This window comes from Carassius carassius, chromosome 8, assembly GCF_963082965.1.
Source record: "Carassius carassius chromosome 8, fCarCar2.1, whole genome shotgun sequence".
NCBI classification, from domain to species: Eukaryota; Metazoa; Chordata; class Actinopteri; order Cypriniformes; family Cyprinidae; genus Carassius; species Carassius carassius.
In genome coordinates this window covers 7448899-7463202 of record NC_081762.1, presented here as the reverse complement: position 1 = coordinate 7463202, position 14304 = coordinate 7448899, and the positions used below count along the sequence as shown (strand labels likewise).

The 14304-nt window shown below is 36.9% G+C and overlaps 1 protein-coding gene across 3 annotated transcripts in view; it reads right to left on the bottom strand.

The window, feature by feature from the left end:
- LOC132145109 (CD209 antigen-like protein C) overlaps positions 1-14304 on the bottom strand; it is a 39212-nt gene that overhangs the window by 3239 nt on the left and 21669 nt on the right. The window contains exons 1-2 of one of the 3 annotated variants that reach the window (XM_059555850.1): positions 1975-2085; positions 1236-1364 (exon numbers count right to left, since the gene is read on the bottom strand). The exons of the other annotated variants lie outside the window; for them this stretch is intronic. Of the exons in view, the coding sequence (XP_059411833.1) occupies positions 1236-1364; positions 1975-2071 (226 nt within the window). The 5' untranslated portion in view covers positions 2072-2085. Of the gene's footprint in view, positions 1-1235; positions 1365-1974; positions 2086-14304 lie in introns of those variants that run through there. 3 annotated transcript variants of the gene reach the window in all.

Here is a 14304-nt window from a genome sequence, read left to right as displayed (position 1 = left end):
GGCAGAGGTTTCTCACACATAGATTGAAATAAAAAGACTTCCTCTTCCTTACACTATAGAAAAGTGAAGCCAAAATGTCCCATATGTGGCTAACTAAAAGCAAAAAAAAGCAAAAAAAAAAAAGAAAAAAAAGAAAAAAAAAGTAATTAAAGGGAAAGTTCACCAAAAAATTACAATTTTTTAAATTAATTCCTCACCCTCAAGTCATTCCAAATCCGTAAGACCTTAGTTTATCTTTGGAACACAAATTAAGATATTTTTGATGCATTTTGAGAGCTCTTTGATCCTCCCATAGACAGCAAGCATACTACCATTATCAAGGTGCAGAAACATAGTAAGGACATCAGTAAATAGTCCATGTAGCATCACTAGTTCTGAGGCAAAAATGTCTTAATTTCTCTTCTGAAGATAAACAAAGGTCTTACGGTTTTAGAATGACTTGAGGGTGAGTGATTAATGACAGAATTTTCATTTGAAAGTGATGTGACATACAGCCAAGTATGGTGACCCATACTCAGAATTCGTGCTCTGCGTGTAACCCATCCAAAGAGCACACACACACACCGTGAACATACACCTAGAGCAGAGGGCAGCCATTTATGCTGCGGTGCCCGGGGAGCTGTTGGGGGTTCAGTGCCTTGCTCAAGGGCACCTCAGTCATGGTATTGAGGGTGGAGAGAGCGCTGTACATTCAAACCCCCCACCTAAAATTCCTGCTGGCCCAAAACTCGAACTCACAACCTTTGGATTACAAGTCCCACTCTCTAACCATTAGGCCATGACTTCCCCCAATTTTTTGGGTGAACTATCCCTTTAAGAACATGCATTGCTATTAGTTAATTATTTAAATTACCTAAAATAGTTTTGGGCTCATGTTCTATTCGTTTACATGGAGAGGGCAGGGTTTATGACCTATCCTGCAGCCAGCCACCAGGGGGATCAAAATGTTTTAGCTTAACTTTTTAGGTCATATGCGGCACATTTGGGCTGCGTTCTAAGTCGCATACTTTTGAGTAGGTTCCTTTTTTGATTAAGTAATTACTCCACAGCTGAAAAGAATTTTACATTCTATAGTATGAATGTAATGTGGATGTAGCACATTCTCCCTGTTGTGATCAACCAGTATCATACGGTTAAGGAAGTGATAAAATAAGGTTGTATTTTTTACTCCGTTTCCCTTTTTTCTGTCTCTCTTCTTGAGAACAGAGCAAAGATCTAGTATCAGTTATACTCACAAAGCATCCCCAGTGCGCAGAGACCTCCAAGAGCAAAAACAAGAGAGAAACCCAGAACAATCAGAAGAACTTTAGTCGGCTTTGGGGAAGTAACTTCTCGCTCTCGTTCTTGCATTTGAGTGGAGTTAACTGGGGTCAGAAATTTTATGAGATAAAGAAAATATGAGAAAATATTTTTATATATTTCTGAACTCTTTAATCACTCCAGCAAAGCTGTCTGAAACTACTCCTGAATTAGCATTTTGTAAAGTGTAGTCTTGTAGTAAATCAAAATATACCACTGCTCATTAAAGCATCTTGAAAACATGGACACTTGGTCCACCCACAGAAAGCAAAAAGGCAAATTTCACACGAGTTCACACATCACTGCTACTTAAGCAAATATTTATGTATATTTATGCTTTTAACAGATTTAAGTTTACATTTTTGACAAATGTTCTTATTGTCTAATCCTGTATTTTACATTTACATTCATGCATTTAGCAGACGCTTTTATCCAAAGTGACTTACAGTGCATTCAGGCTATACGTTTTATTTTTTTACTTAACATTTTAAACTAATTGAAAGCATTTAATTGAAATACATGAACAAATAAGATAGGTCTACCTCGATGCGGTGTAAGATGTTTCGGACAAAGGCATCTGCCAAATGTGCAATTGTTGAATGAACATAATACAGTACCAGTGCTAAACCTTTAAAATAGAAATTTCATTGCATACTGATAATGCTCCTGCCTTACCGTTGCGTTGATAGGGTTTTTCACCTGATGCAATTGTTGGACGCATGAAACTAGAATTTGCATAGACTGAATCCATTTCATGAGCCTGACCGAACATGTGCACTATGAGACTGCTGCTTGAGATTGTTGAGAAAAAGGAAGTCATGAAATGTCATTCTTATTAAAACAGACAGGAACAGAGCTGGGCAGATTAAATAAAAAATCCATTACTGATTACATGATGAAAACTGTAGTTAGTAACACAATCTAGGTTACTCAGGTAATGTATTCAGACTTTTTAGATTACTTTTAGACTACTTTTTTTATAACTTGTTTTAAACTTATCATTGAATTGATATATATATATATATATATATATATATATATATATATATATATATATATATATATATATATATATTAAAAAAAATAAAAAAATAAATCAACATCATAAAATGCATTACACATTATATTAAACCAGGGTTTCCCAAACTAGGCTTAATGTAGGAACTGCAGTGGGTTTGTGAGTTGATAAAAAGCAAATAATTAATTAAACACTAAAAATAGAAATATTTAAATTGTTTACCTGAATGCTAATGTTACCATTAAGTGACATCAAATCGTAAATATGTGAATGTGTTGGTAAATTATTGAAATATTAACTTCCTCAGTGATGTAGTGGACAGCACATTCCAGGGCCCAGTTTATGGAGGGGCCCCTCTCTTACCATAATTGTGGACAAAGGTTTGCTACATTTTGACTGGATCTTGGGGGAATAACATCTAACTGTGCGTTCACACCGCCGCCGTCGAGAGAGTCAAAAATCACTCTGGCCGCCCTGCTAACAATGCTGCAGAAAGATTTGTGAGTGCTCTGACGTAGATCGAATGTATATCTTGTATTTAAAGTGGCTGCAATGAAAACAGGCTTGTTGATCTCGTGCAGGATAACGTTACAAGTTAACCTCATTAAATATTGATGTGTACGAAGTATTAAAGGGATAGTTCACCCAAAAATCTAAATTATGCCATTAATAACTCACCTTCATGTCGTTCCAAACCAGTAAGACCTCCATTTATCTTCTGAACACAGTTTAAGATATTTTAGATTTAGTCCGCGAGCTCTCAGTCCCTCCATTTAAACTGTGTGTAAGGTATACTGTCCATGTCCAGAAAGGTAAGAAAAACATCATCAAAGTAGTCCATGTGACATCAGAGGGTCAATTAGAATATTTTGAAGCATCGAAAATACATTTCGTTCTAAAAATAGCAGAAACTACGACTTTATTCAGCATTGTCTTCTCTTCTGTGTCTGTTGTGAGAGAGTTTGTGATATCCGGTTCGCGAACGAATCATTCGATGTAGCTGGATCTTTTTGAACCAGTTCACCAAATGGAACTGAATCATTTTAAACGGTTCGCGTCTCCAATGCGCATTAATCCACAAATGACTTAAGCTGTTAACTTGTTTAATGTGGCTGACACTCCCTCTGAGTTCAAACAAACCAATATCCCGGAGTAATGCATGCACTCAAACAGTACACTGACTGAACTGCTGTGAAGAGAGAACTGAAGATGAACACCGAGCCGAGCCAGATAATGACTCATACACATTACTAAGCAAGTCACAGTTCTCATAAAATAGGGTGAGGAAGAAAGATCTATCTTAAGATGAAAAGTATGAAACAATGCAATGTCTTGCAAAAGGCATCAAAACAAACAATATTTAGCAAAAAACAAATAGAGATTATTGAACTGTCAAAAGATTTGTGAGTGACTTAGAGCACAGAAGATCTTGGTCAGATGAAGATTTAATAAATACGGAAGTTCACTGTAAAACCCGACAAGTTAACTTAACTCAAACCGTTTGAGTAAACAGATTGCCTTGATTTAAACCATGTAAGTTTTAAAACTTTGCATTCAAGTAATTAAGTGATTAACTAAGTGCTGATTGAGCATTAGTGATGAACAGCTGCTGTTAACAAACATAATTACTGAAGAAAAGAGAAACACAAGAGCCACTACAACTGACTTCAGACACAGCCTTAGATGAAATCAACTGAAATAAAATACATGAAATCTCTCAAGATCTGATTAAACAACCCCACAAACAGCATCACCAGCTCCACTAATTAATAACCAGACTGACTTTATTTCTGTCAGACGTCTACAGAAGATCTTATTGAGAATGAACTAAGGTTTAGATGTTGATTTATTGTTTCATTTGAAGTAACCATGTTGGTCAACAATGGTGACCATAAAAAAAATGCTGCAGAGCATGCTGGGAGCCATGGATGAGTTTTGTACAACAATAGTACCCAGCATTCATTGCAGCATGTTTTTCATGCTGTATTCTGCATGTATTCTGATTATTGATGTCTGTGTTTGACCAACTACTGGCATAGAAGAACATTTTATGTGTACAAATTGTTTAGAAAGTCATTTTTATATTAACTGATTATCACAGAACCACAGGCTCTTAGTGTCATTTTTACTAGAAACACTTCTATTAATTACACAACATCTATTTAATCAGAGATTGGACTCCGTACGGATCAATAATTGTGAATAATAATGAATAATTATCATCACCAATATCAAGTATAACAACCTACACCTAGGTACAGGTTAACACCTGATGGCATTTCTTCTGGGCTTTTGAATTACAACCAATTTGTTTTAGAAACACACGGTTATAACAGCCAGAGAAAAGACTAAGACAGAAATCAAGGGTCAAGAGCCCAACTAAAGCAAACACTGATCTCTAACATGCAAATGAAACAATAAATCAACATCTAAACCTTAGTTCATTCTCAATAAGATCTTCTGTAGACGTCTGACAGAAATAAAGTCAGTCTGGTTATTAATTAGTGGAGCTGGTGATGCTGTTTGTGGGGTTGTTTAATCAGATCTTGAGAGATTTCATGTATTTTTTTTCAGTTAATTTCATCTAAGGCTGTGTCTGAAGTCAGTTCTAGTAGTTCTTGTGTTTCTCTTTTCTTCAGTAATTCTGTTTGTTAACAGCAGCTGTTCATTACTAATTAACAATTATCACTCAGTTAATCACTGCAATGTATATCTTCTTTCAGTGAACTCAACTGAATTAAGTTCAGAAGACTCATAACTGTTAGTTTTTTCAAATTAAATGGTTTAAGGCAATCGGTTTCCTCAAACGGTTTGAGTTAACATAACTTGTCAGGTTTGAGTGAGGCTGTGTCTGAAGTCAGCTTTAGTTCCTTTCTCTCTTTTCTTCAGTAATTCTGTTTGTTAACAGCAGGTGTTCATGGGGTCCGTGTACCTTCGTATAATTCATTTTTTAATTTGATATTGAAATCTGAAAAAAAGGATTTGTATTGAGAATTGTAGCGAAGTGCAGACCGCTTTCAGTTTATGTGAACATCTAGTTATAACTTTTGTTTAAGACAATATGCTGCATTTTGAACTATGAGGGAACTTGAAATTGAAATAAAAGGGAAGTCGTGGCCTAATGGTTAGAGAGTTGGACTCCCAATCGAAAGGTTGTGAGTTCAAGTCCCGGGCCGGCAGGAATTGTGGGTGGGGGGAGTGCATGTACAGTTCTCTCTCCACCTCCAATACCTCGACTTAGGTGCCCTTGAGCAAGGCACCGAACCCCCAACTGCTCCCCGGGCGCCGCAGCATAAATGGCTGCCCACTGCTCCGGGTGTGTGCTCACAGTGTGTGTGTGTGTTCACTGCTCTGTGTGTGTGCATTTCGGATGGGTTAAATGCAGAGCACAAATTCTGAGTATGGGTCACCATACTTGGCTGAATGTCACGTCACTTTTTTTTTTTTTGTCACTTAAAATGACAGATATGAATAGAAATTAGCACATCTATTATTTATTACTTTTCTATTTTGAGTTTTATTCATACAGCACTTTATGCAAATTTTCACATTGCATTGCATTGCATTTTCGTGCAAGTCAGCAAGTCATTTATAGATTATCAATGTATAATTTTGAAGTATATTTCCTACATTATGTGTATTTAAATTTTTTCTGCCTTTTTTAATTTTTTGATTTATGAATTCATTTAAAACAACCGCAAAAACGAGTAAAAAATGTACAATAAAGTACAATCAAATCCTTATAATCACATTGCACTTGAATAAAGTTTAATTTCTAATCTGCTGATTGCCCTGCAGGTGACCGCATAAATCTTTCTTCTTACAATGTTTTTTAAATTATTATTAAATAATTAAAAAGCACAGAAAACAATACAAATACATCTAAATTAAATGACTGAACAAAAAATTAATAAAATAAGTAATGTAGGAAATATGCTTGGGGCATGGGTTCTGTCAATAACTTGCTGACGTGCAAGAAAAACAGGTGAAAATCACGTTTCTCTCTCTCTCTATATTTATTATTTTTATTATGATTATTATTATTAATATTATTATTATGTAAAGTATAATATTATACACTATACCATAATATAATATAATATAATATAATATAATATAATATAATATAATATAATATAATATAATATAATATCCGAGTTATCTGGAACGCAGAGATGTTAGGTAAACATTTCAATAAAGGATTGTGTAGGCCTTCTACAATTCCGAGGCATTCTATAAGATGACATTTCATCTTGACAAACGGATAGAGACTCCTAAGTAGCACTTAAAGCACGGCTACGTGCGACTGTGTTAAGTGCATTTTTGGGAAATGCACATGAAACAATAACGGACGATCGTAAAATGACTCGTAGAAATATCTTCAGCGCTAAAACCGATCGTTATCGAGAAATGCAGCCCAGATTAACGAATGGCTTGACACAAACCGTACCAAGGCAAACCCTACAGAACTTTATTTTGTGTAGGCATAAATTTTGTAACCTACCAGTGAAACATTTAGTTTATCAAGTAAATATTAATTTACTTCGCACCTGCACTCACAACTTATAGTTTGTGCACTGCAGCGGGGGGAGAATGTATTAGACAAGCGCAGACCACTATTCATTTATGTGAACATAGGTAGTTTTAGACAATAAGCTGAGTTTATTTAATTCATATTGGGTACTGGCCATCTAACTGATAGCATAGAAAATGTGTATTTTCGCTGCCCACGTCACAGAACAGCTGTGTGACTCACAGTAGGAGCAAAGAATGGTGTATCGTTCCTTAAAGATTCACAGTCTTTGAAAGATCCATTATTATAGACAACAATTCACTGACCAATTATTATAGACAAGAACTTGATTTTATTTCTGAATCAATTAATGAAGCATTTGAACGAATAGATTGAATAAAAGGCTTCTTTATTAACACAATGAAATACCGCCATCTAGTGGTGATATTACTTTAATAATTCAAGAATCATTTTCATTTCATTATAATTTTTTTTTCATATTTCTGTATTAAAAATGTTGTAGAAAACATTAATCTTAATCATTATACATTTGTAATTGCTATGTAAATGCACGTACAGCTGTCTGATCAGCATTAAACTGTAATACATCTATAAAAGTATCTTCAGACACAGGGTCTATATCTCTGAATACTGATTTAATTGGTAACAGCCTATTGTCATATTATTCTAATGTTTTTATGTAAAAATTTTACATTAAATATGACATACAAAAGGTAAAATGTAAAATGTAAAAAAAAAATAATAATAATAATAAAAAAAATGAAAATCAGGTGCCCTTATGGGAAAGTTAATTTCTGACACTGATCTATGGTTTATTGTTCGAAGTGTTATTTCAGGGTTTTGATATGTTCTTATAACTCAAATGAGTTTACATTCAAATCATGACATCGAATTCACATTTCACTAAATTCAGTCACTGGAACAAGCACTAGGACGAACCATTAGTCCCATGCTAGTGGGAAAACAACCTATGATTTCCGAAATTTGCGTAAAGTGCTCTATGAATAAAACTCAAAATAGAAAAATAATATATGTGCTAATTTATATTCATATCTGTCATTTTATTTAAGTTCCCCCATGGTTTAAAGTGCAGCATATTGTCTAAAACAAAAGTTATGACTAACTTTACATGTTGACATAAATCTGCGCTTCGCTACAATAGTCGATATTCTCCCCGCGCTGCAGTGAGTCGCGCAGCTTTGCCAGACAGATTATGATAGGTGGGTACTATAATAAAACAGTCGTGTGCCAAAGGACCAAAATGATGAAGAGAAAGAGATAAAATGTAGTAGAAATAATCACGTTAAGAATCCGTAGGACTCTTATTATGTTTTTAGGACTATCATTATGTTGTAATGTTTGGTTGACCAATCAGCGGAGGGGGGCGTTTCATTACCGCCCACATGTAGGGATCGAATATTCAAGTTGTTTATTCGTTTCCTGTACCTGACATGAAAAAAAAGAAAAATGTGCAGTTTTTTCATTTTTCAGATGTCAATATAAAATTAAAAAACTAATTATACGAAGGTACACGGACCGTTCATCACTAAAGCTCAATTATCACTAAATTAATCACTTAATTACTTAATTGCAATGTATATCTTCTTTCAGTGAACTCAACTGAATTCAGAGTACTTATAACTGTTAGTTTTTTCAACTTAAATGGTTTAAGGCAATCGGTTTCCTCAAATGGTTTGAGTTAACATAACTTAAGGATATCTGTTTACTCAAACCGTTTGAGTTAAGTTTACTTGTCGGGTTTTACAGTCAAGGCAATCGGTTTACTCAAACGGTTTGAGTTAAGTTAACGTGTCGGGTTTTACAGTGTTTTAAGCGGCCATGCTTTATTATTTTTTTCCTTTTTGTTTTCTTGTTATAATGACTTAATTTTCTCTTTATCTCAACATAACGAAAGTCATTTTCTCATTATAACGACTTAATTTTCTCATTATCTCGACACAACGACATAATTTTCTCTAATAAGTTACAAAACTGCACCAGCAGGTGGCACTATAGACCTGAGTATAACTGTACACTGTTCACTTTACTGTACACGGACCTTCCTCGTGATCGCTATAATTTGTGCAGTCTTGTTCATTACTGACATTTAATTAATTCATAAATGTTAAAATGCTTTAATCAACATGATTATTTTGTGTATTAAGTTCTTGCTAGATGCATGAGTTTCACCAACGCATTCTGGGTCATAAAATAACTGCTTATCAAAACCAAGGTTGATGTCACTGTATTCTGTATTCTGTTTGCATCTTTATTTGTGATTCTTTTAGGCACATGATTAGGTAGTTAATAAGCGGAAATGTTCTGTGTACTGTATCTTCAGTAGGACAGGATTTAACGGTGTAGGCTATTTGGAAACTATAAGTGGTTCACTTATTTTCTATTTCTTATAGTTTCCATTCTTCCATTGATGTAAAAGCGGGACATGCTTTTACATCAATGAACGGTGGTGTACAGATGTAACTGTGTTAAAGAAGATGTGCTGTCCTGATCTAGAAACGCAGTTTATCAACTGCAAGCCGTTCTATTCGCCGCGGGAGTTTCACTCGCTCATTCTGGTCAGTGTTTACATTCCACCTCAAGCACATGTGAGCTCAGCTTTACAGAAACTCGCTGATCAGATCACAGACACAGAACAACAACACCCGGACTCTGTTTTAATCATTCTTGGGGACTTTAATAAAGCCAATCTCTCCCGTGAACTGCCAAAATACAGACAGCATGTTACCTGTCCCACCAGAGACAGTAATATACTGGATCACTGTTACACCACAATAAAGGATGCATATCACTCTGTTCCACGAGCAGCTTTGGGACGTTCTGATCACTGTCTGGTTCATCTTATACCGACCTACAAGCAGAAACTTAAATCTGCTAAACCTGTAGTAAAGACTGTGAAGAGATGGACCAGCGAAACAGAGCAGGATTTACAATCTTGTTTTGACATCACAGACTGGAGCGTTTTTGAAGCTGCTACCACCGATCTGGACGAACTCACAGAGACTGTAACATCCTATATTAGTTTCTGTGAGGATATATGCATTCCTACCAGGACTTATTTAACATTCAACAATGATAAGCCATGGTTTACAGTAAAACTCAGACACCTTCGTCAGGCCAAAGAGGATGCCTACAGAAATGGGGACAGGGTCTTGTACAATCAGGCCAGGAACACACTGAACAAAGAGATTAGAGCGGCTAAAAAGACCTATGCTAAAAAGTTGGAAGACCAGTTTACTTCCAACGACTCTACTTCAGTTTGGAGAGGACTGAGAGCCATCACAAACTACAAGACACCATCCCCTTGCACTGAGGCTAATCAACGACTTGCTAACGACCTGAATGAGTTTTATTGTAGATTTGAAACCCCCAACACCCACTCTGACCATCTCCCTGCACAACCATTAACACCTCCTGCAATCCCCCTCTCCATACCTCCTGCTCTTCAAATCTGTGAAGATGATGTGCGCCAGGTCTTCAAGAAAAACAAAAGAAGAAAAGCACCAGGCCCAGATGGCGTTACACCAGCCTGTCTGAAAATCTGTGCTGACCAGCTGGCCCCCATCTTTTCACAGATCTTCAACAGATCTCTGGAGTTGTGTGAAGTGCCTTCCTGCTTCAAACGCTCCACCATAATCCCCATTCCAAAGAAACCCAAGATAACAGGACTTAACGACTACAGACCTGTGGCTCTAACGTCTGTCGTCATGAAGTCGTTTGAAAAGCTGGTTCTGGCTTATCTGAAGGACATCACTGGACCCTTACTGGACCCCCTGCAGTTTGCGTACCGAGCAAACAGGTCCGTGGATGATGCAATCAACATGGCATTGCACTTCATCCTGCAACATCTGGACAAAACAGGGACTTATGTGAGGATCCTGTTTGTGGACTTTAGTTCGGCTTTCAACACCATCATCCCAACAACCCTCCAGACCAAACTGACCCAGCTCTCTGTTCCTAGCTCTATCTGTCAGTGGATCACCAGCTTTCTGACAGATAGGCAACAGTTAGTGAGACTGGGGAAATTCATGTCAAACAGCTGCTCCACCAACACTGGTGCCCCTCAGGGATGTGTTCTCTCCCCTCTGCTCTTCTCCCTGTACACCAACGACTGCACCTCTAAAGACCCCTCTGTCAAGCTCCTGAAGTTTGCAGACGACACTACAGTCATCGGCCTCATCCAGGACGGTGACGAGTCTGCTTACAGACAGGAGGTTGAGCAGCTGGCTGTCTGGTGCAGTCTTAACAACCTGGAGCTGAACACGCTCAAAACAGTGGAGATGACTGTGGACTTTAGGAGAAACCCCCCTGCACTTTCCCCACTCACCATCATGAACAGCACTGTGGCTGCAGTGGAGTCATTCAGATTCCTGGGAACCACCATCTCTCAGGACCTGAAGTGGGACAATCACATTGGCTCCATTGTGAAAAAAGCCCAACAAAGGTTGTACTTCCTTCGCCAGCTGAGGAAGTTTAACCTGCCACAGGAGCTGCTGAAACAGTTCTACTCAGCCGTCATTGAGTCAGTCCTGTGTACTTCAATTACTGTCTGGTTTGGTTCAGCTACAAAATCAGATATCAGAAGACTACAGAGAACTGTTCGGACTGCTGAAAGGATTATTGGTGCTCCCCTGCCCACCCTCCAAGAACTGTACACATCCAGAGTGAGGAAAAGGACTCAGAAAATCACTCTGGATCCCTCACATCCAAGTCACCCCATCTTTGAACTTTTGCCATCTGGCCGGCGCCTCAGAGCCGCAAATACAAGAACAGCAAGGCACAAGAATAGTTTCTTCCCCCAGGCAATCTACCTCATGAACAGTTAAATGTTTTCCACTTAAACTTATGCTTATGCAAAAATGTGCAATATCCTTATATTTATTTGTTACCCCTCCATCCTAGAACATTCCTGCATCTCACTCGATCCTATTCCATTATCATTTATAGCACAATTGTTTATACACTTATTTATTTGACAATTTGTAATTCTCCCGTAATTGTGTTTTTTTTTTTTTTTTTTTTTTTTTTTTTTTTTTTTTTTTTTTCTGTGTGTTGTTGTGTGTCTGTTTACTGGAAGCTTATGTCACTAAAACAAATTCCTTGTATGCGCAAGCATACTTGGCAATAAAGCTCTTTCTGATTCTGATTCTGATTCTGATTTCTGATTTGTGATGTGCTTTTTTTCCATTAATATTTATTGTTAACCATATTGATGAGAAAATGTGATGTATATGTAAAATGCTTAGGCTAATTTAATTCAGTTTTGTTCTATAATGTTGTAATCGTTTTTTCTGCACACACACACACTGCACATGAACGTTCTTTTCAAACTGAAGCTTGTAACGCACATGATATCTGCCACAGCATATAATTATAGGATGTCCTTTGTAAAGCGGCTCACGCTGAAAATAACAGCAACATTTTGTCACATTTAGCTTCAAACAATGTTTAAAAAACTGGTATGAATTTTTGACGGTCACTTTTTAGCACATTTACAACAATATTTGTCAACTTAGAGATATTTTAAATAGTTAAATATAAATATTAAATATTACACCTAAATGTTAAATGTTAAATATAAATGCTAAATCTAAATGTTAAATCTAAATGTTAAATCTAAATGTTAAATATAAATCTAAATGTTAAATCTAAATGTAAATGTAAATGTAAAATCTAAATGTAAAATCTAAATGTTAAATATAAATCTAAATGTTAAATATAAATCTAAATGTTAAATATAAATGTTAAATATAAATGTTAAATCTAAAAGTTAAATCTAAATCTAAAGGTTCAATCAAATGTTAAATCTAAATCTAAAACTTAATGTTGAATCTAAATGTTTCAGTTGAAACTAAATATTTAGCTAATATGCAAATTCAAAATGGCGGAAGTGCCAAAATAAAAGCTCGATGAGGTCAGTGTGTGTTTATAGCATTGTGTCAAATAAGTAACGAATAAAATAAAATCGTGATAATGACTACCTAAAATAATAAACACGTTTGGAGAAACTGTATTTGAAGAACAGGCTAGTGTCACTTTTATGAAAAGGTTCGCATGCTTAAACGCCAGCAAGAGCCAATGCTCTCGGCTAACGCCCATTCGTTGGACATTTTGAACAACAATAGCGTCAATAGTTACCGTACCTGGTCAGGGGCGGGCGGGGAAATAGGCTCTTGCGGCCGTTTAAGCATGCGAACATGACAGAGAGTGATGACATGATGAGTGATACAGTCTATGGTGAGGACATAACATTCAGTCAAAGTGAGACCCCTCGTGGCTGGCTATTATGGCTACAGGTCATAATAAGCCCTACACTTTTCATAAAAGTGACACTAGCTTACTCTTCAAATACAGTTCCACCAAACGTGTTTATTTTTTTAGGTAGTCATTATCCGGACTGTAAGTCGCATTTATTTAGACCCAAGAACCAAGAGAAAACATGACCGTCTACAGCCGCGAGAGGGCGCTATATGCTGCTTAGTTTGTAGGTGTTGTTGGCAGTATGACCGCTTTCACAGAGGGCACAGAGTAGAATATTGATTACGTTTTTTAAGGGAAGAAGGTTTTAGGCAGGATTTTATGCATAAGGTGTGTGTAGATATTAATGTTAGGGAAAAATGTGAATGCCAGGCAGAACCTGATTTTACCAAGTGAGACATGTTCCTGGGACAACATCTTTGTTGTCCCTGGAACAACATTGTGATTAACCAATCAGATTTGAAGAACCAGTTTATAGATTTTGTGAAGTTTACGCTTAAAATCACTGTTTGGTGCTTGTACATCAGTGTCATTCATGTATAATTTCCTCTGATTTTAGGGATTACTCATGGTTAGAGTTAGGTTTAGGTGTAGGGATATGGTCAAGAATATATTTTTGAAGTAAAATGTTGTTCCAGGGTCAACAAAATATGTTGACCTAGGAACACATCTAACTCAGCAAAATCAGGACGTGCAGAATGATGTGTACGTTTAGTAGGAAAACATCTCGGTTACGTATGTAACCATGGTTCCCTGAATAGGGAACGAGATGCTGCGGTCATCGCAGATAAGTCACCGGTATGGGAACACCCTTCGGTGTGACGAATGTCTGAAGCCCTATACCATCTCGCCAATCCTATTGGCCAAATAGCGCTTGGCACCGCCCTTACGCATGCGCACGCATCGTATACCTGGGTGCCGCACGCTATTTCGCTCAGATTTCATGAACTGAAGAAGAAGAATGCTATCAAGGTATGGAACGGCTAGGACCGCAGCATCTCGTTCCCTATTCAGGGAACCATACGTAACCAAGATGTTCCCTTTCATAGGTCACTTCGATGTTGCAATGACGTCACCGGTATGGGAACGCTATACCATAACGCCTGACATACCTGATAGCTGGGATCCAAGGAAGCATCTGCTTAAGCGGACAGAACTATAAGACTTGATAAAAGTA